The sequence below is a fragment of the Lepisosteus oculatus genome, chromosome 26 (genome assembly GCF_040954835.1).
Source record: "Lepisosteus oculatus isolate fLepOcu1 chromosome 26, fLepOcu1.hap2, whole genome shotgun sequence".
Lineage (NCBI taxonomy): Eukaryota > Metazoa > Chordata > Actinopteri > Semionotiformes > Lepisosteidae > Lepisosteus > Lepisosteus oculatus.
The window spans coordinates 3,900,594-3,921,093 of NC_090721.1; the positions used below are offsets into that span (position 1 = coordinate 3,900,594).

Consider the following 20,500-nt stretch of genomic DNA (forward strand, 5'->3'; position numbering starts at 1 on the left):
GTCGTAAATGAGCTGCAGTGAAATGAAGCACATCTTGGTAAGGTTTAATGCGGGGGGTAAACATTCTGATTCATGAGCACTGTGTAGACATAGCATGATGTAGGAGTCATTTACATCTGCAGCAGTTCATCCCATGGGTGAGGAAGAATGGACAGGGGATAAAGTGGTAATGTTTTAATAAGATATAGGACCTGCAGGCCAAAGGTTACGCGAAAACGAATGCAGAATGAAATGAAGATCATTGTTTTCCATACTTTGCAATAGCTACCAATCCAAATAATTGTACTGGTATTATTGGGCTCATTTTTTCTCTACTGACGCTTTTTAGTGTCCTATTGAGAACACTAACGTTTTGCAACAAAAATGTGACTAAAACAAACATTTGAATCTGGGGCTAATTAGAGTGGGAATCAGTTTTCTGCTGTACTTGCAGTGTCATAAAAGCAAATTCCAGCTCCCCAAATTGTAGTTACTCAGAATGCTCTTTTAATCTTTCTTACAGGGATCTATTTTCTTTCAGGCATTCATCCCTGTACTATAAACGCAGTTTTTAATCAAAGCACATTCTTGGAATGGAGCGATATAATTATGTGGGTCCATTAGACTTAATTTAGCTTTCCCTTCCAGAGTTTCTCTCCACGGTTTCCAGTATGAAAGGTTATAGCAAACCCTTGTTTCTGTCACAATTTCTCCAAGAGCGCAGTTTCTTCAGAATGTCACGGGATGAAATGGCAACCCTAGGCTCTCGTGCTGGCTCTGCGGCTGAGGGTACTGGTTAAGTTAGGTGAGCTCTCCCACAGGCAAGATTACCCAGCAAAGTATTTACCTTCAGTCCATACTGGTGTCTTGTGGGTTTTGCAGACAGTTTCCCTTTATGTTCTTACACAATAATAGACAGTGGAATGGGTTGTTCTGTTCTGCGTATCATGAGATCTTTCTAAGTAAGTGATGCCCACAGTAATCAGATACGGCGTGCGGCTATTTCACCCTGTGCTGGAGCAAATCTGGCTTTATCAGATCTGAGTGACTATGTGTGTATGTGTATTTATCTCTCAATGAACTAATTTCAGGGTTATGTTATCTTTTACGAGCATGCAGTCACGAATTAAAATTCATTCTGAATATGTGTGTGTATATTTTTGCGGATATGTGCAAATTATGTGTGGATATGTATTACTTATGTACTATAATCCTTCTATAATCATCCATTTGTTTCTGTGAACCTAGCTCTGTGACCATACTTATTATGAAGCAAATGCTAATTGCACATATGATCGTCCTTGTTTTCACTGTACGTGCATCTGTAAAGCATGTCAAATGAAGCATCAGAGTTCATTTCACTAACATGTCTGTACTTTCTAGCCAGGCTGCATGTTTGGCATCATCTTGTTTCTAGGACCTTGACCTCTTGTCATTTCTTAAGCTAACCCTGAGTGCAGTGATGTGCATGGAAAATCTCGGCACTAATGATCAATAAGGACAAACAAAATGCCAGGCAACCCAGGGGACAGAGAGAGAGGAGGCGTGTTAAAAATTAAATCCGACAAAATGGAAACCGTTCCTGTCGTGGAGAGGACGATACGACAACCCCCCACCCTGTCCCCACCCGCTCCCTGATTTTTTTCCCCACTTTAAAATTTCTGTTTTGTGATTGATTTTTGCCTTTCGTCAATCTACTTATCATCCCATAAGTCACGGATAATTTCCATTGACACATTGATTACCCGTCCTGTAGTGTTGGTATGTATATATACTTTTTATTTCATCTTTTTCTTTTGTCTTAGCTTTGTGACAGTGGTGTCGTGGTAGTTTCTAACTCTTGCCCCGCTGCTCTCTGCCTGTGCTTGCCTTGCCTTCAGCATGAGTGGACACCGGGTGCTGCCGGCCTCTGGGGTGCATTTCTACTCCGCAACTAAGTACGCAGTGACCGCGCTGACCGAAGGCCTGCGACAGGAACTGCGAGAAGCCAAAACCCACATAAAGGTCACGGTAAGACACACATCACACCCTAACCTGTGGTGTGTATTAAACAACACAACCAGTTGCACTTGTTGAGCTGCTAGTTCGGAATCAGAACACCAGAAAGGCCTGTAAATATAAGACAGATTACAAAGAAGAGAAGAGGCCATGCGGCCCATCTAGTTTCTTTGGTCTAGTTATCATGATGAATTGGCAGCTTCAACAACATGGCTGGGCAGCATGTTACACACTCCCGCCGCTCTTTGTGTAAAGACGTTTTCCCTGTTCTCAGTTTTAAACGGAATCTGTGACTCTGCATGTGACAGGACGAAAAGCCACAGGGAAGAAAAAGGTCATTTTGTTTTAGGTCAGTCTTGAGCCATGGGTTGTTTTTCCAACACAAAGCCTGTTTCATCAGTCCATGCCCATACGGATTTGTGTTTTTTCTCCTGTTTAACATGTTGCCTCAAAAGCTGCCTACAGTACATCACAAAGATGTGTAAGATGCTGGTAAGTGTTTCACAAAGGTACTGTAGGGACTGCTCTGCATGCTGTATTTTATGTAAATACTTTTGTACCTATAGGACAACTGTCTTGCAGAGATTGTCAGTACTTTAGCTTTAACCATTCTGTCAGCTGAGCCCTGGAGGTAATGCGTTCAGAAGCGCGTGTTCTATTGACTTTTCTTCCTCGTGTGTTCCAGTTTCCTGTGGAATGCCCTATCTATTCTCACTTTTCTTACAGTGTATATCTCCCGGCCTAGTGGAAACGGAATTCGCCTTCCGGCTTCACAACAGCGACCCAGAAAAGGCTGCAGCAACATATGAAAGCATAAAGGTGAGACAGCCTTTCCTTGCAAAGCTGTATTTCCCTTGTGTCTGGATCTTGGACAGAAAAGCCGAAATAACCATTCATTTGCCACAGTGCAAAGCTGTAGGGAAAAGGCAGCTTTGCAATAGGCTTCGTTAAGAGGTGCATCCTCTAGCATAAGTTTAAGAACACAAGAAGGCTTACAAATGAGAAGAGGCCATACAGCCAGTCTATTTAGTTTGATAGCTAAGTCATCCAGATTCCTGAAAGAGGCCAACATGCTTCAGCAACATGCCAGAGTAGCTTATTTAAAACTGCTACAAATTGGCTATGACCCTGTTTTTGGGTGGTGGAGTATTTCTTGATTTTTACTAGAATTTGTACTCAATGCAATGAATCAGTGACTAAAACAGCTGTGTCTTAGTGAACCGCAATGTCCGCAAACTGCAAGGCCTGAGAGAAATTAAATACAGATGGACTGGCCTAACAACATTGCTACACAGGCTAAAAGAAACAGTCTGATTTAAGAAAACTTCAATGCAGATTCACAGAATGACAGTATTATTTATTGCATTCATGTGCTTAGTTGTTGATCCTGTCCTTATTTTTTCAAGCTGTTTTAATACTGCTCTTTAAATAAGAAGAAAGAGCGATTGTTCTCTTGCATTTCTTAAGAGTCCTATTTATTTTGCATATTGGTGTGAGTTCAGAACAATAATTCAATCCAGCGCATGATTACCAGAAGCATGCATTTAGACCTGGCTTTGAGGTAAGCTGCTTTCAGAAAGTCACCACAGGATAGAAACTTGGCATACAATTGAATGAATCTTTGGTGTGGGTGGCGGGGTCACAAATGTGAATCAGAACATTTATTCTGTAAAAAATGGCTTCACTGAACACACATTTTCCTACATTTAAATTTACAATGTATTTGCAGCTTTTGCAAAATGAGGTGTTCAGGTCAGCACCTGTCTGGCAATAACTCTTGCGCACATAGCAGCTGACGTTTGCGTCACCAGGCTTAGTGTTCTTTACTCCCGAGGCATATTTTGAATTCTTTCAAGTACTCGTCTCCTTTACTAGCCCATCCCTGCTCCTGCTCCTGAAGATGACTGATGGAGTGCAGAACAGATCCGCTTCATGGTCACTGTTGACACATTGCATCCCCTTCTAATAAGCATTGTGTGCTGATTTCCAAGTCTTCTTTGCCAACGATGTTAACCGGGGGTCACAGGTCATGGTGAACCCCACTCCAGAGATTCCGTTACCTCTGTTCCCACAGAGACCGGGAGGTTTTTCAAAGGGAAAGCATTGGAGCTTGTGATCTGCTGGGGATTCGGGATTCTCCATATTTTGTTTTTCCTCCTCAGTGTCTAAAAGCAGAAGATATAGCCAGTGCCATTACCTTTGTCCTAAGCACCCCTCCTCACGTACAGGTATGTACAGTTTCTCACTCTTTTCTGACACTCTTCCCTCTTCCCAGATTTCTGTAGTTTTTAAAAACCCAAAACGGACTATGTATTTCTGCTTTGACACCACCAAGAGTGCAGTTCCTTAATGAAGTTTACTGTGGTACACCATAGTGAATTGAGACTGAAGTACAGTACGGTGAAACAGCGGTATCATTGTAAACATACAGTAGAGAGGTGTAAAGAAATCTATTTTATTTCTAAGTGTCCTTCAGGAGCCTTATTTATTTGGAAGGATGGTACACAGATTTACAGTGGTCAGCTTTTAAAGGTTACTTCCTTACGACAACATCTTACTGCAGGTAACAGTTTCTATACTGCAGGTGTCTCCCAACCCTCCATATCTCACTCGTTTTTGGTTTGGGGCTCAGAGTATCCACATATTATATCCGAAAATGTAGTACTCTACTTCTGCGTTGCAGATTGCAGTGATACATTTTTTAAATATTTTGTTATTGTTCTTAATCTTTCTCGGGTGAAACATTAAAATCCCGTCCTTCTTTTTTGTCTTTCTCTTCTCTCGCCCCGAGTCTAGATCGGAGACATTCAGATGAGGCCTGTAGAGCAGGTGTCATAGCAACCGAAGAGGGAGCAGCTGGCACAGCAGACAGGCCCGGCAGCCTAGGTTACTCCCGAGCGACCTCTGCTGGACAAAACCCGTTTAACAGGATGGAAGGATCAAGCTGGGAGACGCAGAAACTGGTTGTCTTTGCCTACTGGGGAACAGGCCCTCGCTGGTTTGAAAAGGATGTACCAGTACAGTATGATTCAGAATGCTGCAGGAATAAAATATGTCAGTGTTGGTGTATTTTTTGTCCTTTAAAAAAAAAAAACAAATTGGTGTTACTCCTACCACAAGAGGTTATGCACGGTCATCATTACAGTGAAAATCATACCGTCAAGTACAGATGCTAGTTTTTCTCTTCCCTTTTTCCATGTTTTAGGCCCTACTGCACATTTTGTTTTTTTAAGAAAAATAAAAACAGATTCTGATTCGTATTCACAATTATTTTGTTTTTTGCTGAACATCAGAGCATCGATTGTAGCTAGATCTAATTCTTACATTAGTGATAGGGGTTTAATCCACTAGTATTTGTTTTAACAGACCATAATCGCTACAATAGGGCCTTTCCAGTCACCAGTAAAACAGATATGACAGATTCCTATGACGGTCACATTCCCCTTAGCTGTCAATAAAAGATGGGGGGGAAACGCGTCTTAACCAAATATTTTATATCAAGACAACCTCGGCAGATCGTCCTTGTGATAAGACAAACCGGTTTGCACTTTGGCTCCGTTTCGTCTAAAACAAAACACTAAGGTCTGGTTTCAGACGCCCTTTCTAACCCAGTCGTGGGCACGTGTATGATTAAAAGTACTACTCTTCGTTGGCGTGTGGATTGTAATGATAGTTATTCTCAATAAATTGTTTTTTATTGCCTCGTTGTTAACGCCTGTCCTTTCTTTCTGTCGTCGCGATCCGTCTTTTCGAGATTTCTATTCCGAGAGTAGCCCACGATCATTTTAACCCCCTCTAGAAGCCGGTTTTCACGGGTCCATTTAGTTCAGATGATCTCTGGAAGAACTGGAACCGAGACCTCCAGCCCAAAGACAGGAGCTGGGCTCCGCACTAGTCTGGATTGACCCATTTGACCTTCAGTGCCTGGAGTTTCTAACTGGAATGAATGTTTACCAGAGGGAATTAGCTCCAGAGCCAGGTGGGTGAGTAGTTTACGAGATCCAAGCGTGAACAGAAGTAACTTCAGCGGAGGTGACTTTCGGTAGCCTCATCGAAAGACGTGCAATAACATGGGATCGGAAACTTGCACAGCAACCTGAAGCGCTTTCTCAGGGACAGATAAGTACACGGTGAAATGCGTTGTGTGCGAAATCAGTGACTGTGATGTGTGCGTGTTCACTGTTGTGCGATTACCCGGTCAGTAAGTGAAATTATCTTGTACTTCAAGCGTGATCTCGCCAGAAGTTCATGAATCCGCAGTGACAATCAGATTTGACCTGTGAGTCTCTTTTTCTTTTAACGTTTCAGTCTCTGAAAACAAAATTATTCTCTAAAGTGAACGCGAGTTAAAGACGGCACCTGCTGCTTTTGCTCCACCAGATGGGGGGGAAAAAGACAATTCTGTTTCTTGTTCGCCTCCCTTTAGGAAAAAGGATCGGATTTCGAAATGTTATATTCTTGATCATGGCGATGACGTGCACTAGGCTGCCAGAGACAGACGTCACATATTCTCCAGCAAGGACTGTGACTGGTGAAGAGGTCCGATTTATTTTCAGCGTTATGTGTTAAGAATTGTGATACTCAAGAGCCTACTTTGCTAAGAAACGTGTCCGTTGCTCCAGCAGAGGAATATTCATTTTATATGAAAGTTGTTCTTGATATAATACTGCTCTTGTAGATGCTATTTGGACTGGAACAAATATTTTCGTCATCCTTAAATAACTGCCTAACATATCGGGTTCATGTGATGGGTCTTATTAATATAGCATCACAATAAATGTGGGTTATAGTTTGGTCTTCTATTTAGTACGCAGTACCGGTAACTGGAGTTAAGTTTATATAATTGTAAAGGAACAAGGAAAGGTTTATTCCATGCTGAAAAGAGTACAAAAGAAACACAACGTTTCGGCTGTGGAGCCTACCCACTTGATATAAATGTGTGTGCTCTGTCCTTCTGCATGATTCTCACTGCGCTTGGGTCCATTGGATTAGCCTCTGCTAATTATCTGATAATTGATTAATATAATCAGAATCGGAAAAAAAAATGTGTCCAGAACGGTGTTTGAGTGTTCATTGACATTTAAAAAAAAACGAGAGGGAAAGGATTAACCCTCATGTCTTGCGTCCAGCAGAGTATAAATCACGGTGGGTATGACGAAACATGCAGACACCGTTTTTCCGGTGTCTGCAGTTTTTCCTTCTTTCCAAGTCCTCGCTGTTACGGGAGAACCCTGGCCTGCTCTGTCCAGCTGCCTCAATACTAACGTCAGGCCACAGCTACAGTATTTCATTAAACATCTCTTGAAGAAGTCTTTCATCTCCCTCTATTGGACGCTATTAATGACATTTATTTGTGAGCACTACCCAGTAAACTTAAAGAGCTATATTTGCTTTTATTGTTCGATACCGGTGGTATTTATATTAAATGTATTAAATGTAGAGCAGCAAATTCCACATTGGGCCTTTTCGAAGCATCTGATATATTTAGAAATGACACATTCCCTGAGACATCGTTAGCTCCAATGTAGACTTCTATTCCACATACGTGTATAAATTTGCAATAGGTTTATTCCATGCTGAAAAAAAAAGAAAGAGAACACAACGTTTCGGCCGTGGAGCCTTCTTCAGGTGTATACATTTGTAATAATTTACAAGGCCGTGACCGGGTTTCCCCAGCAGGCGGCGCACTATTAGCTGAGCGCTGCTGAGGGTGGGGTGGGATTCGAACACGGGGGCTGTCCGTCCGCAGGTAGACAAGTAGGAAACGCCTCTCGTCCAATCAGCACCGACCCTCATGAGTGCGTGAGCTGTGACGTTGTTAAAGCTGATTGGCCTACAGGTGGGCGGGTCTGGGGAGTTGGCCTGCATGACTCCAGGTCACGCAATTAGCGATATCAAATTAGATGGCTATTTTCCGTACGGCTTTTTAATTAACTGTGTTTTGCCCCAGGGAATATCGCTGTGTAATGTGGTACACATTCTTTAAAATATGTCGTATTCCCAAGTGCCTGTATAATAAAGTCATCATAGAGCTGGAGGGAGCTTTAGCAGCATTAAGGTAGGAGTGAAATCTCTGCTTTTCCTGATATTCAGAGACTCAAAGAAACCACTGTCTTGTGGGAACAGTTTACTTGTTTTCCCAACAATATAAATATTTACTACAGCGTCACAAAAGTTTTTATTCAAGTTGCGCTTAGAGCATAATTCCCCTGTTGTCGAGTTTCCAGTTACGTTTTACTTTTAAAAACTATATATGTATTTCAGAGATGCCTTCATAGGAAACGTGCTGTTAAACAACATGGCTGTAGGTGCGTCTTTAACTGGACTTGACAGGTTCTCAAATAAGTTTCCCCCCTGCATTTATTTAATGTCTTTTAGTGTGTGTGAGCTGATGGCCGAATTCTCTCTTGGCAGACACATATTGAATGACGAAATGTTATAGATTGTTATTGTCTTGAAAAAAGCTATGCCATTACTATGTGGAATAGGCTATTATTCAGAAAAAAAGTATGACCCTGATTCATACAATATCATAAGGAACTTTCTTATTCACATGAAAAACCTGTGAAACTTACTGTAACAAGCATGACTTGTGCTGCTAGCCTCAATAAAGTTTCTTTGTTAACTGCTGTGAAAGGAGTGATTGTGATGGTGATTTGCTGACGAGTACAGAAGACAGAACACTTCTGCCATATCTGAGGCAAAATGAGTCTTTCTTCTTAATTGTTTTCACACCAAATCCTTCTGATGGGAGTTTTTTTTTTCAGAAAGCTCGGTGGTGATGCATTGTCATGCGCCAGTACAGACACCACCCAGCACAGATTTTTATCCCCAGAGCCAGCTGCTCTCAGCCCTGAGAGAGAGCCCGGCGCTCTCCTGGAATACAGAAGTGGAATTATTCAGACCCAGACCCATGCTGTGACAAGATGGGCAGTGTCACTTCACTAACATCTTGCTTTTATTTTTTGGTGAACCTGTTGATCCCAAGCCCAGACGCTTTTTTGTTATTGCAGATACGTTTTTTCCCCAAATCATATATACTGACAGAGACATCCATCCTCAGAATATTTGAGAAAACCACATGTTTGAGGCAAGGCATTTTTTACTAGTTGCAGCTCGTCCATACTCTCCACAGTGCAATGCTCCGACTCTGGTCTGCATGGAAGACCTCCCTGCCGCTCAGAAGGAAGCAGAGACGATCGCAATGTCTGGGCTGTCTCCATAACGGGGTCTCTTTGAAAGGGTATCGAGGCCATAGGGGGTAAGGGATTGTCGTAATCTCTGCAAGACAAGACAGAGAAGGGGACGCATTCAGACCAGAGATAACCAGTCACTGGGAAATACCATCAATATCTCCAATCTTATTATAACACTCTTTACATTTTTTGGTACTATTTTCTGCAACATTCTTTTGATAAATACAATTCTCTTAACTTCCCCACACTCCTGCATGACAGGATCAGGGATACACGCGACAGAGGAAGAGACCTGCAAAGGTTTAACACTCCTATTAGTAGTACGTGCTGTGAAGGGCTTTTCTTGCCATTGCTAAGGAAGAAAGGTAAAAGATAAAAGGTGAGCAATGAAAACTAGCAAACATGATTTCACAAAGGTGTAAAATGAAAAAACTAAATCGGCAAAGATTCACATTGGAAGTACAGTACGTTGATAGCTGTTTCATGGTCAACAGTTAAGGATGTGAACAAATATAATTGAACAGCGCCACCCTGTGGAAATAACTGGATATACACCCCTAAGACTCTTAGAGGACGCGGTTCGGTGCAGGTTTCTTGCATTTCTGAATAAAAGGGGACTCTGAAGTGTGCTGCTGGCAATTCATATAACGTGTGTGTAATATTGCATGCTTTGAATTAGTTAAAAGCATAATCAATTTAAAGGCATTTGGTCCTGTTGAATGCTGAACATGTTCCTTGCCATCTGCTTCGATAAGTATTTTAAAATGAAGTACAGTCAAGAGATGCAGCATGTTCCTCTTGAGATCGGAGGATGCTTTCCGGCAATGAGTCCTCCAGGGCTGAGCTGTGACAATCCTCTGGCGTTAGAAGAGGCTCTATGTGGAATGCGTGCTTGTCATAGAGGGGCTGTGGTACCTGTGTGAAGGAGCCCGGGAGAATCCAGAGAGTGTGGAGCGCTCCCAGGGGGATCCAGATTATGGAAGCCATGGCGATAACCCAGCCAAGCCCCTGAGCCCAGGCAGGGTAGACGTAGTCCGTGTAGCGGGCGGGTTTGAACTGAATGACCGCAAACACCAGGATGACCTGGGATGACGAACAGGGGAAAATCACTCATGTTGTCATCCATCCATCCATCTGTTTTCTTACCACTTCATCCAGTTCAGGGTGGCCGGGGAGCCAGAGTCTATCCCAGCAAGGTGGGGTACAGCCTGGATGGGATGCCAGTCCATCGCAGGGCACACACAGACGCAAACACACCAGGGCCAGCTTTCCCAGAAGCTGATGAGCCAACCAGTATGTTTCTGGACTACTGGGGGGGTATCTAGGGAGAACGTACAAACTCCCCACAGATAGCACCCCAGGGCTGTGACAAAGCCACCGTGCCGCCCTGTAGTTTTCTGCAATTAACCTAAATGTTCTGCACTAATAAAATACAAGAGTTGGATATTGAAACGTGCCGGGCATATTTTTTTTCTCAGTTTCCGGTTTTATAAAAGGTGGAAAAAGTGGTTATTAGTGTTATATCAAACTGTAACATCTGATCTAGGAATCTCACATCTCCCTGTGCTGCTGATGAATGCTAGGACAGGGTTTGACCTTCTACAACTTAAACAAATCAGTTTAAAAAAAAAGACATCCCTGCAAATGAGATCAGAAATCGGCAATCCACTAACAAGGTCTGATGTAGGGTCTCTCAGCCAGCGCGCTCTTTAAGGGGTCTTGCAAGGTTTTGAATTAAACAGCTCCGCGTGGTCACACGGGGGACGCAGGTTACACACAGGATTAGGGTACGTGGCTGAAATTTTATCATTCTCCATTTTCTTGACATACCGTGACCAGCAAAGGGGATACAACCGTCCAACAGCCAGTGAAAAACCAGTTTGGTTTGTGTCCAGTCATCTCCTCTACATTGCTGGAAAGACGTCTCACTCCTTTTTGATAGTAAAAAAAAGAAAAAAAAACAATGCAATGAATAAAAAAGATCTGCAACGCTGTTCTATCAGTTAAAATTCTGAATACAGTTAAGCACTGTATTGTATAGACCCTGTCCATTGATGCAAATATCACAAATAGAATTTGAGGACACCTTAAAGAGAGAAAAGATCATTAAAATTCCTAGAATACATAATGTAAAATCAAACGGGAGTATCTCTAACCTTGATTCTGGAGAGCTTCAAATCAAGAGTTTTTATTAAAAATGTGGAATCATCTATAGATTAAGGTTTTGGAACAATGAAAGGCAAACATTTGTAAAGTTAAATTAAGTAGGTTAGAGCTATCATTCTGCCATCAAAAACCTAACCAGTCAAGAGTAGATAAAGATAAGATCACTTTATTAGCCATTTCTTGCATTAGGAATTTGTCAATGTTTTTTTTTAGATAAGAAAAATAGTCACAGTTTACAAGAGTTAGAAGTTGTTGATGTAGGGCGATCCTTAAACTAAAAGCCAAGACTACCGTGGTCATTCGTGCAAACACTTTGTGGGCGTGCGTACTTACCATATATCCAGCAAATTGCAACCACTTCAAAAAAGGCAAGAAACATGATAGACACTATGGCAGTGTAGTGGTCCATTAACTGGAAAATATAAATGCCCCCCTGTCAAAAAAAAAAAGTGTTATTGTAATATTTCATGCCTGGGAATGTGCTGTGTTCTGCATGCAGGTATTTTTAATAATAATAATAATAATAATTTCTCACATTTTAATAGCGCTTTTCTGGACAGTCTACTCAAAGCGCTCTACAGGTAATTGGGACTCCCCTGTACCACCAGCCATAGTGCACCAGTACGCTCACCACACTCCAGCTCTCAGTGGGGAGGAGGCCAGGACTGGTAAAGGCCGGGGGAAATTTGGCCAAGACTCCTGGGTTAACATCCCGACGCTTTGTGAGAAACACCCTGGGATTTTAATGACCAAAGAGAGTCAGGACTTCGGTTTTGTATCTCATCCAAAGGACGGTGCCCTTTTACAGTATTGTGTCCTCATCAATATACTGGGGCATTAGGACCCACACAGACCACAGGGTGAGCGCCCCCTGCTGGCCCCTCTGACACCTCTTCCAGGTGCGAAAGCTCGCGATCGGCGCGAGTGGGCGTGGCCGGCGAGCCCGCACCTGCATGACGTGGGGAATTCCCAGGAGGAAAGCCATGAAGCAGACGGCAAGGACGAGGAGCTCTTTCCTTCTGAAGTACTTTAACAAGGGACTCCCCAGGCCATCCATCAGGCTGGTCACCATCACTTCCACCATTGCAAACTACAAAACAAGAGATGACAGAGCGCTGGCCGTCTTTTAAAAATGGCTCCTTTGCATTCCCAAACCACCCTTTATGGATTACTTCTAAGTGGTCAGCTTTAGATCTACAGCACTGGAAGTAAGCTGCTCAACGACTGTCACTGACGCTTCTGTCGGTTAGTAGGTTTTTTTCATGCTCTTGGCCTTCTCTTCATATTTTGCTGCCAAAACCTGTGACCCTGTTTATAAAACAAACACAGTGCTGTATTTGGGAAAGCTAAACCTGCTGGGATAGGGTTTATTTTCATGTTGCTGAATAATGTTCAACCACATCAGAGTAATAATCTGATCACCAGAAAAGCACAGACCATAATCATCAACATGACATCATTGTGTTGCCCCTAAAACAAAGATTGCTAGCCAAACTCAAGACCACACAGTTAGGCCATCCTGGGAAAAGTTAATTGCTGTGCTTTAGATAGTACAAAGGTGAATGCACAGTCTCAGGCCATTCTGAGTATGAGACACAGGCACAGTGCACTGTAAAAGAGATACCTGACTGTCCAGCCCCAAGCACAGCAGCATGAAGAAAAACAGAACTGCCCAAAGAGGAGCTACGGGCATTGTTAAGAAGGCTTGTGGGTAAACCACGTAAACGAGGCCTGGACCTGAAAAACATACATAAAGAGAAAAACATGGTTTCATTTAAAAACTGATAGATGATAGGCAGTTCTTTCCATATGTCAAGACATGCAACAACTATGTCACCAGGTTTACAAATGTGCACAAACATGGAATGTTCATTGTGCATAGTCTGATAGTAACATAGGCCTGTGACAAATAGGAAACAAGGAAATACATTTGATCAACTCTGAACACGTAACCACAACACTCAGTGTTGGAACACTAGTATTTCAGGTGGGAGAAAGCTGTTTCTTGGATCTGTGTTGGGCAGTATCAGACACATAGATACTGTACTTGCTTTTAATCATCTGCTCTAGTTAGAATACATGATCTAATAACTGAGTTATTTGTGTAGATTTTTCAGTCAAATACCCTACCATTTTGATTTGTTGATTAGCTTTAGGCTAAAGAACTTGTGAACGTAGTGACATCCTATTTTTCCTTTGCAAACAGCAAGTACCTAGGTACCTAAGACTAAAATACCTAATTCTTCCCTAAACATAGTCAATCACAGAGATGACTAATAAAACAACAAATATTTGCATAAAGCATTTGATCATTTTGTCTAAATGAACATTATAATAGACTTTTCAAACATGCTTACAGTTTAGTTCTAAAACTATATCACATAGCATAAAACATTACAACATTACAGCCCAGAAACCTGAATATATCACTTATATTTATCTGTTCTGTAATGTATAGACTATACATACTCTTAATAATAAAGGTACATGAAGAAAGCAGGACACCTTAATGTGGGTATTCTTCTAATTTACATAAATGAAACCAATGTCAAATGCTATTATGATAGCCATTCAGGCATTGTAATGCTGAATGAGCTGAGCCTCTATTTCAAGTACACAGGAAGGGGGAGGCCACACAATGGCACTTACAGAGCTCGATCACGCCGGGTTGTGACAATATGAACATATATTAAGGTGCTGCAGCAGCGGCGTCACTGCCACCTGGTGTTTGGCGGGCAGACACCCAGGGGCTGGGTTGGCTGACCCTGGAAGGGGAAGCTTTTACTTCCGGGGTCAGCCAGTGGCAGAATGAGATATCTCCCCAGTAGCTTCAGAGCACTGCACCCCCAGAGGTGCCCAGGAGGACCTTACATAGTGGATAAGGAGCATTCGTGCCAGAATACTCCTGGACCCAAAATATTCTGACTTATTTCTGGTCATCGTTTGGGCTTAGACCTCCTTGTACATCGTTAAGCACATTAAAGCTCTGTTCTCCATACACTATTGCTCAATAGCAATAAACCTCCGGTCCCGTCAGCGTTGTTTACATTGTTTCTGCTTTTCTTCTCAAAGAGCCTGTTTTAAAAAGAAAATGCCAACATGATTTCAGCTCTGCGCCCTGTCTTCTGCCGTACAGACTCACCATCCACAGCTATTTTGCTGACTGGTGTGTGTGTTAGGTGAGACATGTAGCCGAACGCAGAGAAAATGACAAAGCCGGCCAGGATACTGGTGGCCGAGTTGGTAATGGAGATGGCCAGCGTGTCTCTAAGGAAGAGAAGAAATAACATGTCTGAAATCCCTCATTGGAGCTGAAGAGCACTCTTACCTGGAAGCTCACCACAGACAAAGGGTGCACCTAGTACAATTACGAAACAAAATTAAGACAAAACAAGACAGAGAGAGTCGGTCCGAGTGATTTTCTCACTTCAAGACACTGTTGTTGAAGTTGTTGTAGCTAGACATGGCCATGAGTGAGCCGAAGGCGATTCCAATGGAATTGAAGATCTGGGCGGCCGCATTGATCCAAACCTGCCAGGAGACATGCAGCGACACTGAGGCACTGCAATTCACCTAAACTACTGAGGATTACAACATGTTATGAAATATCTGTGATACCATCTTCTACTGACTGAAGACCAATGAAGAGACCTCTTATTAATGACAGACTGTATTCAAGATTATTATTTATGAGATATGAATAATTCAGCATTTGGAGAAATGGATGAAGGTTTTGCAAAAGGTCTTATACAGCTCCAATTGTGTCTGAGAACAGAACTCTCCTTTCCACCCACCCATCAATTTTCTAACCATTTTCACAAACACAGGGTCACAGGGGAGTCAGAGTCTATTACCAACAAGCAATGGGCACAAGACAGTACATCCTGGACTGGACACCAGTTCTCTGCAGGGCAGACACACACACCAGGGCCAATCTTCCCAGAAGCCAATTAAGCTACCAGTATTTCTTTGGAGTGTAGGAGGAACCCCACGTGAACATGTGTAGGACACACAAACACCACACAGATAGCAGCCCAGGTCCAGAATTGAACCCAGGCCTTCAGCCCTGCAAAGCAACAATACTAACCACTGCACCATCCAATTGTATTTTCATTTCCTTCATATTACAAATAGCAAAAAAGGTAGAGTTGTCTAATAACTTTGCCCTGCACATGGAAACAGATTTTATAAAGACTGTATGTGGGCTTTAGTGTATCTATAAAGAAAACAAGCATTCAGATGGAAAACAGAAGACTTGATTTGTTAAACACAGTCCAACATTCACTCCTCATACCTCCACTGATGCCAGTTTTTCCCACTCGGGTATAATGAAGAATTTAATCCCCTCCATGGCTCCGGGCAGCTGCACGTTATTGATCAGCAAGGCCAGAAGGATCAAGTATGGGAAAAGAGCTGTAAAATAAACCACCTGCACAGAGTAAAACATGTCTACCTTGCCTTGAAACAGAGGGCTCCATTCTTTGTATAAGCAGCAGCACACAGTATCAGATATATATTTTCATCGCCTTCAAGCTAGAAAGCACCACAAATGGGACATAAAAACCTTGCGAACAGTCAACATGCATTCTGGTCTAAAGACATTTTTTTTGTCTTTTGGGAAATTACTATCTAATATTAATGAACGTTCAATTTTTTTTCAGGCATCACTTACCTTCCCAGTGGATTTGACACCTTTGAAGATACAGAGGTAGATGAGCACCCAGGCCAAAATGAGCAGGCAGAACAACTCCCAGCGTAGCTGGCCGGCCTCCTCAATCCCAGCTGTCTTCTCCAGCACTTTGTAACTGCGAAGACACGCAGGAGCTGAGGTCTGTGTAAACTCAATGCACCTCTTCAAATGTTTGAATGCCCTGGACAGCAGCCATAGAATTCAGGAGCACGCCATCAGATTGTTAGGAAAACCACGACGCGCTGTTGACCTTACAGGTCCCTTGTTGCTGCTGAGCACCGTTGATGAAAAATCATTGAATCACGTCAGGTCTTTAAACCTAAGATATACCATAACTATAGAATGAAAGAGGTAGAAATAGATATATACACATTTAATTTTGCTGTCAAATCAAGGATACGTGAAAAATGCACACTTTAACATTTACCATAAAATACAAAGTAGTTGTACTTAACATGACCGTGCTTAATTTGTGTGTTTGATGATTTACCTTCTAAAGGTATGTCTCACACCCCCAGGGGACGAACCACTACTCAAAGGGTTCATATTGATGAGGAAATTGTGATCCAGCACGGTCAGGCAACTCTCATAAGCTTCCTAGTCATGCAGTAGCACCTGGACAGCACTACTGGGCTGCTGCAAGCAAAGCTACTGCACACGTCCCCTGGGGCTCAGCTACAGCCTAAGTCACGCTGCTGTCGTGCTCCTGCGCCTCAGGCCAGTCAGCTGACTCCACAGCTGCTCTGTGTCTGCGTCGTCGTCACGGCGACCCAGGGCCTCTTACTCAAAGAACTGCTGGCTGGCCGTAGTGGAAGAGGAGTTGCTGGTCACGTGGTCTGAGCAGTTGTCGGGGATGTTCCAGGTGTTGTTGCAGTTTGCCCAAGGAAGGAGGCTCTGGAAGGAGCTAAACAAGTAGTAGAGGGCCCAGGTGATAATGACGTTGTAGTAGGTGCACATTATGAAGGATATAGCCACTGTTGCCATGCCAGCCCCTGAAAAGGAGTTACAGCACAGGTTCATGTAACACAAAATGATCATCCTGAAATGAGGCTTCAGGAGGAAGCTCTGTATAGTGATTGTCTTCCAACAGCCTAGCTAACACAACACATCGCAGCGTTCATCAACAGTGCTGGATATCTGCAATTTGGCCATAGAAGGGAACATGTTTTCACAACATTTGTACATTGTAACTGGAAGAGTGCAGCTTGGCTATGGGAGTCGTTCAGATACGACCTCACAGTGTTACAAATTCTCAAGACAATCGCGTTGTCTATGTGGTTTTAGAATGCGTTACTTTGGGATGATTTACACATGATCAAAGTGTTGAAATGATACATGATCCTCAGTTGACAAATGAACACTGCGGCAGCATTAAGTTCAGGGATTTATTTTCCGAGCTACTGTAGCTGTCACAATTTTCTGACCGCGATAGGACTCCCATTACAGTATATATTTCAACAACAATCCTGGTATCTGCAAATCTTTATTGCAGGGTGATATAGCTTCTGGCTAAAGTTTGAAGAGTTTGTTTTGAGGCCAGTAAGCAGCTGAGTTGCACAGCAATATTGCTAGTGAGGGACTTTGAAGGTTTCAAGTTTAGGCCATTTTATTTTGATTGGTTTTTGATTTCCTGCACTTAAAATAGAAGTGCATTCGGTTTGGACCTTATGGATGATTGTTTTCCTGGACCTGCCTATTATAAAGATCCTGTCATGCCCAAAAGGGGTGTTGCACTGCAAACCTATTAACAGAAATGGTTATAATTCTATAACAGTAATATTCTGTAACCATGCAAAACAATAATAATACTTAATACTTCTCAATACCCGTACCTTTGAGCAAAGGGCAGACTTTGGCCATGGCGTGCACAGGCCCCAGTCTGTGATACTGGCCCACGGCCAGCTCCATGTATAGCAGAGGGATCCCCAGGACTACTAGCATAATGATGTAAGGCACCAGGAAAGCACCTGCATAGGACAACAGGACACAGAACAGAAAGTGGAGTTTGTTCGCTTCATGGTCCTGTAGTACTTGGCTGGGTAGCAATGGTAGTCTGGCAGTTAACAGTTGTCGCACAGCTCCTGTACCCTGGGTTTAGCCTGGAGTACCTTCTGTGGGGAGTCTGCACGTTCGTCCTGTTTCCAAGGGGTTTTCCAGTTTTCTGCCACCTCCCACAGGCCGGCATGCTAGCACTGATGGGCTGCTCTAGACTGTCTCTCCACAATTGGATCCTTGGTCCCTCTTATCCAACCACACATGGTAAGAAATGCCATCAACCCAGTCATAAGAACAGTCACAAATGAGAAGAGGCCATCTGGCCTGTTTGGTGGTTAAATAAGTGAATAAGTGTCTCATTTGAAAGAAACCAGACTATTGGCTTCAACAATAGGAGTGGAACAAGCTACCCAGCCTCCCACATGCCTTTGGGTAAAGTGCACAATAGTCATGTGCTGTATGACATCCAATAGAAAAATCCCAATAGCTTTCTCTTTACAACTTAATCGATACATTGGGTTGTCTTAACTGAATTAATGGCTAACGTGGCCTCAGCGCTTTTCGTTCATCACTTTCCCGTTTCTGGCCCTGTGTTAATGGCTGACGTATAACACTGTCCCTAGAGATCAGCCTCCTTGCTTCTTGTGGCCTCCCCCGTGCATGAACTATGAACTCAGGCAGGCTAAGAGGCTGACCCCAGAGGGTCACAACAGGGGTCCTCTCTGCAAGACCAGGTTTTGTGCTAGCAGAATTCTCAATCATCTGTTGGGACACTTATCACATACGTCATATATAAAAAAAAGACACTTTATTACGCTTGAATTTACATTTTTCTCAAACCATTCTGTCAGTATTTGCCATTAGAGCAGTTACAACCAGAAGAAGGCCACTTGCCCCCTGTATGCAGCCCGTTTTTATCATGAGAAGTTAATTACTCCAAGGTCCTCATCCAGCCATTCGCTGAAAGGAACGAGGCTGTCAGCTTCAACCGCGTGGCTGGGTTGTTTGTTCCATGCTCCCACCACCCTTTGTGAAAAGACCTGTCTTCTGTTCTTGGTGGTAAATGCACGTCCATCACTTTCTGGGTCTTAAAAACGTGTCAACAAAGTCATTTTTACCATAAAATACAACAAAACATGTTTTTTTTCTTAATAAGAGAAAAGAAAATCTAGAAACGGGACACGACTGATGCCTGATGGGTCTATGAACCGACAGCCAGCTGCTTACCTCCTCCACTCCTGTAGCACAAATAGGGGAATCTCCAGACATTACCGAGTCCCACCGCACAGCCTATACCAGCAAGGGTGAACTCTATCTGCCGGCTCCAAGTTGGCCTTTTAATCTGCTCTTCTTTCACTCGGTCCAGACTGTCCTCCATCGCTGCCTGCATTTTCCAACCTCTACATGTGGCCGCCTGGCAGTTAACGCTGAACGCTAGCTCACCCGGAAAGCTACACTAGTATTTAGGAGGTGTGCTGTTGGGTAACGCTATTACCACAGCTGGTTGAGTCAACAATGGAGTCTCCAGGATGAAAGGAAGGTGATTCTTTATACATTGGTATAAAGAATGGCAAAAAATAGCACCTAACACCTAGATGAGCTAGGCTGAATATCCTATCCCCTTCTCGTTTGCGCGCTTTCTTCCCTTGCTTATTACGGATCAGCGAGGTGAGGTTATGTTCAAAGTTCAAAGTATTTATTTTTTTCCAGGAGATAAAGACAAACTAGGCTAGTTGAAGTAGTAAATCTTTTATGGGGGTGGAAAACTACCTACTCAGTGCTCAATCTTTGAAACCCTGGTCACGAATCATCTGTGGGGGTTTACCTAAAGATGTAGAAACAACATTTTAAAAAGCAACATTCGCTGTGGGGCGCTATAAAACTGCAGCCACTGTAGGGCAGCGTTAGGTTCCGTTAGTCTTTTACTTGCATGTATACAGTTCGATCAGTTATCGCTCTAATGTTTTACTCCTCTTGAAATCAGACTGTTGCAATAATGGGTCTGTTGTGTCCTCTCTGGTTTCAGATTACACACATTAAACATCACAACGTTTTCAAGTAACATCTGGTTAGTATCAGACCTGTTTTCAGCGCAAGATGTCAGTATACACAAAGGAATCAAAATGCAAAATTCTGTGTGTCGGAAAACCTGATGGACGTGAAGGGTATTTGTACGGGGGAATGTTCTTTACCTTTTTTTCTGCAGTTTAGATTTTTTTTCAGATGGGTTTTACCAATCGATTTCCTAAAATCGATTAGCGATCGATCAGACCTTTACCCTCTATGAACTGGCCTCATATACAGGTGCTGTCTTGCAGTTCCAACATGCATACATTTTTTTCCTGGTGCCGTCTGTTCGAAGACAAATAAAAAAAGACGAACAAAAAACAAGAACAGAAGAGTCTGTGGGCTGTGGTGCGCTTTTCTTGGGAATTATTCGGCAGGGCCCGGCTCGCCCCGCCCCTCTGTTACGGGA

The 20,500-nt window shown here is 42.9% G+C and overlaps 2 protein-coding genes across 3 annotated transcripts in view; one reads left to right on the forward strand and one right to left on the reverse strand.

The window, feature by feature from the left end:
- Positions 1–5,677, forward strand: part of dhrs11a (dehydrogenase/reductase 11a) — a 28,511-nt gene extending 22,834 nt beyond the window's left edge. For both annotated transcript variants that reach the window (XM_006640839.3, XM_015367767.2), the window contains 4 exons: positions 1,860–1,989; positions 2,704–2,796; positions 4,140–4,205; positions 4,774–5,677. In XM_006640839.3, the coding sequence (XP_006640902.1) occupies positions 1,860–1,989; positions 2,704–2,796; positions 4,140–4,205; positions 4,774–4,815 (331 nt within the window). In that variant the 3' untranslated portion in view covers positions 4,816–5,677. The remainder of the gene's footprint in view (positions 1–1,859; positions 1,990–2,703; positions 2,797–4,139; positions 4,206–4,773) is intronic.
- Positions 5,678–8,089: 2,412 nt separating this feature from the next.
- On the reverse strand, positions 8,090–19,672 carry LOC102690770 (sodium- and chloride-dependent GABA transporter ine). The gene is made up of 13 exons (XM_006640999.3): positions 19,252–19,672; positions 17,862–17,996; positions 16,814–17,021; positions 16,012–16,144; positions 15,634–15,768; positions 14,767–14,870; positions 14,482–14,606; positions 12,964–13,076; positions 12,289–12,429; positions 11,673–11,772; positions 11,004–11,104; positions 10,089–10,256; positions 8,090–9,258 (listed from the first exon to the last, which is right to left on the reverse strand). The coding sequence occupies exons 1-13, from the start codon at positions 19,412–19,414 to the stop codon at positions 9,157–9,159; spliced, it is 1,728 nt and encodes a 575-aa protein (XP_006641062.3). The 5' UTR covers positions 19,415–19,672; the 3' UTR covers positions 8,090–9,156.
- Between the last annotated feature and the right edge of the window lie 828 nt (positions 19,673–20,500).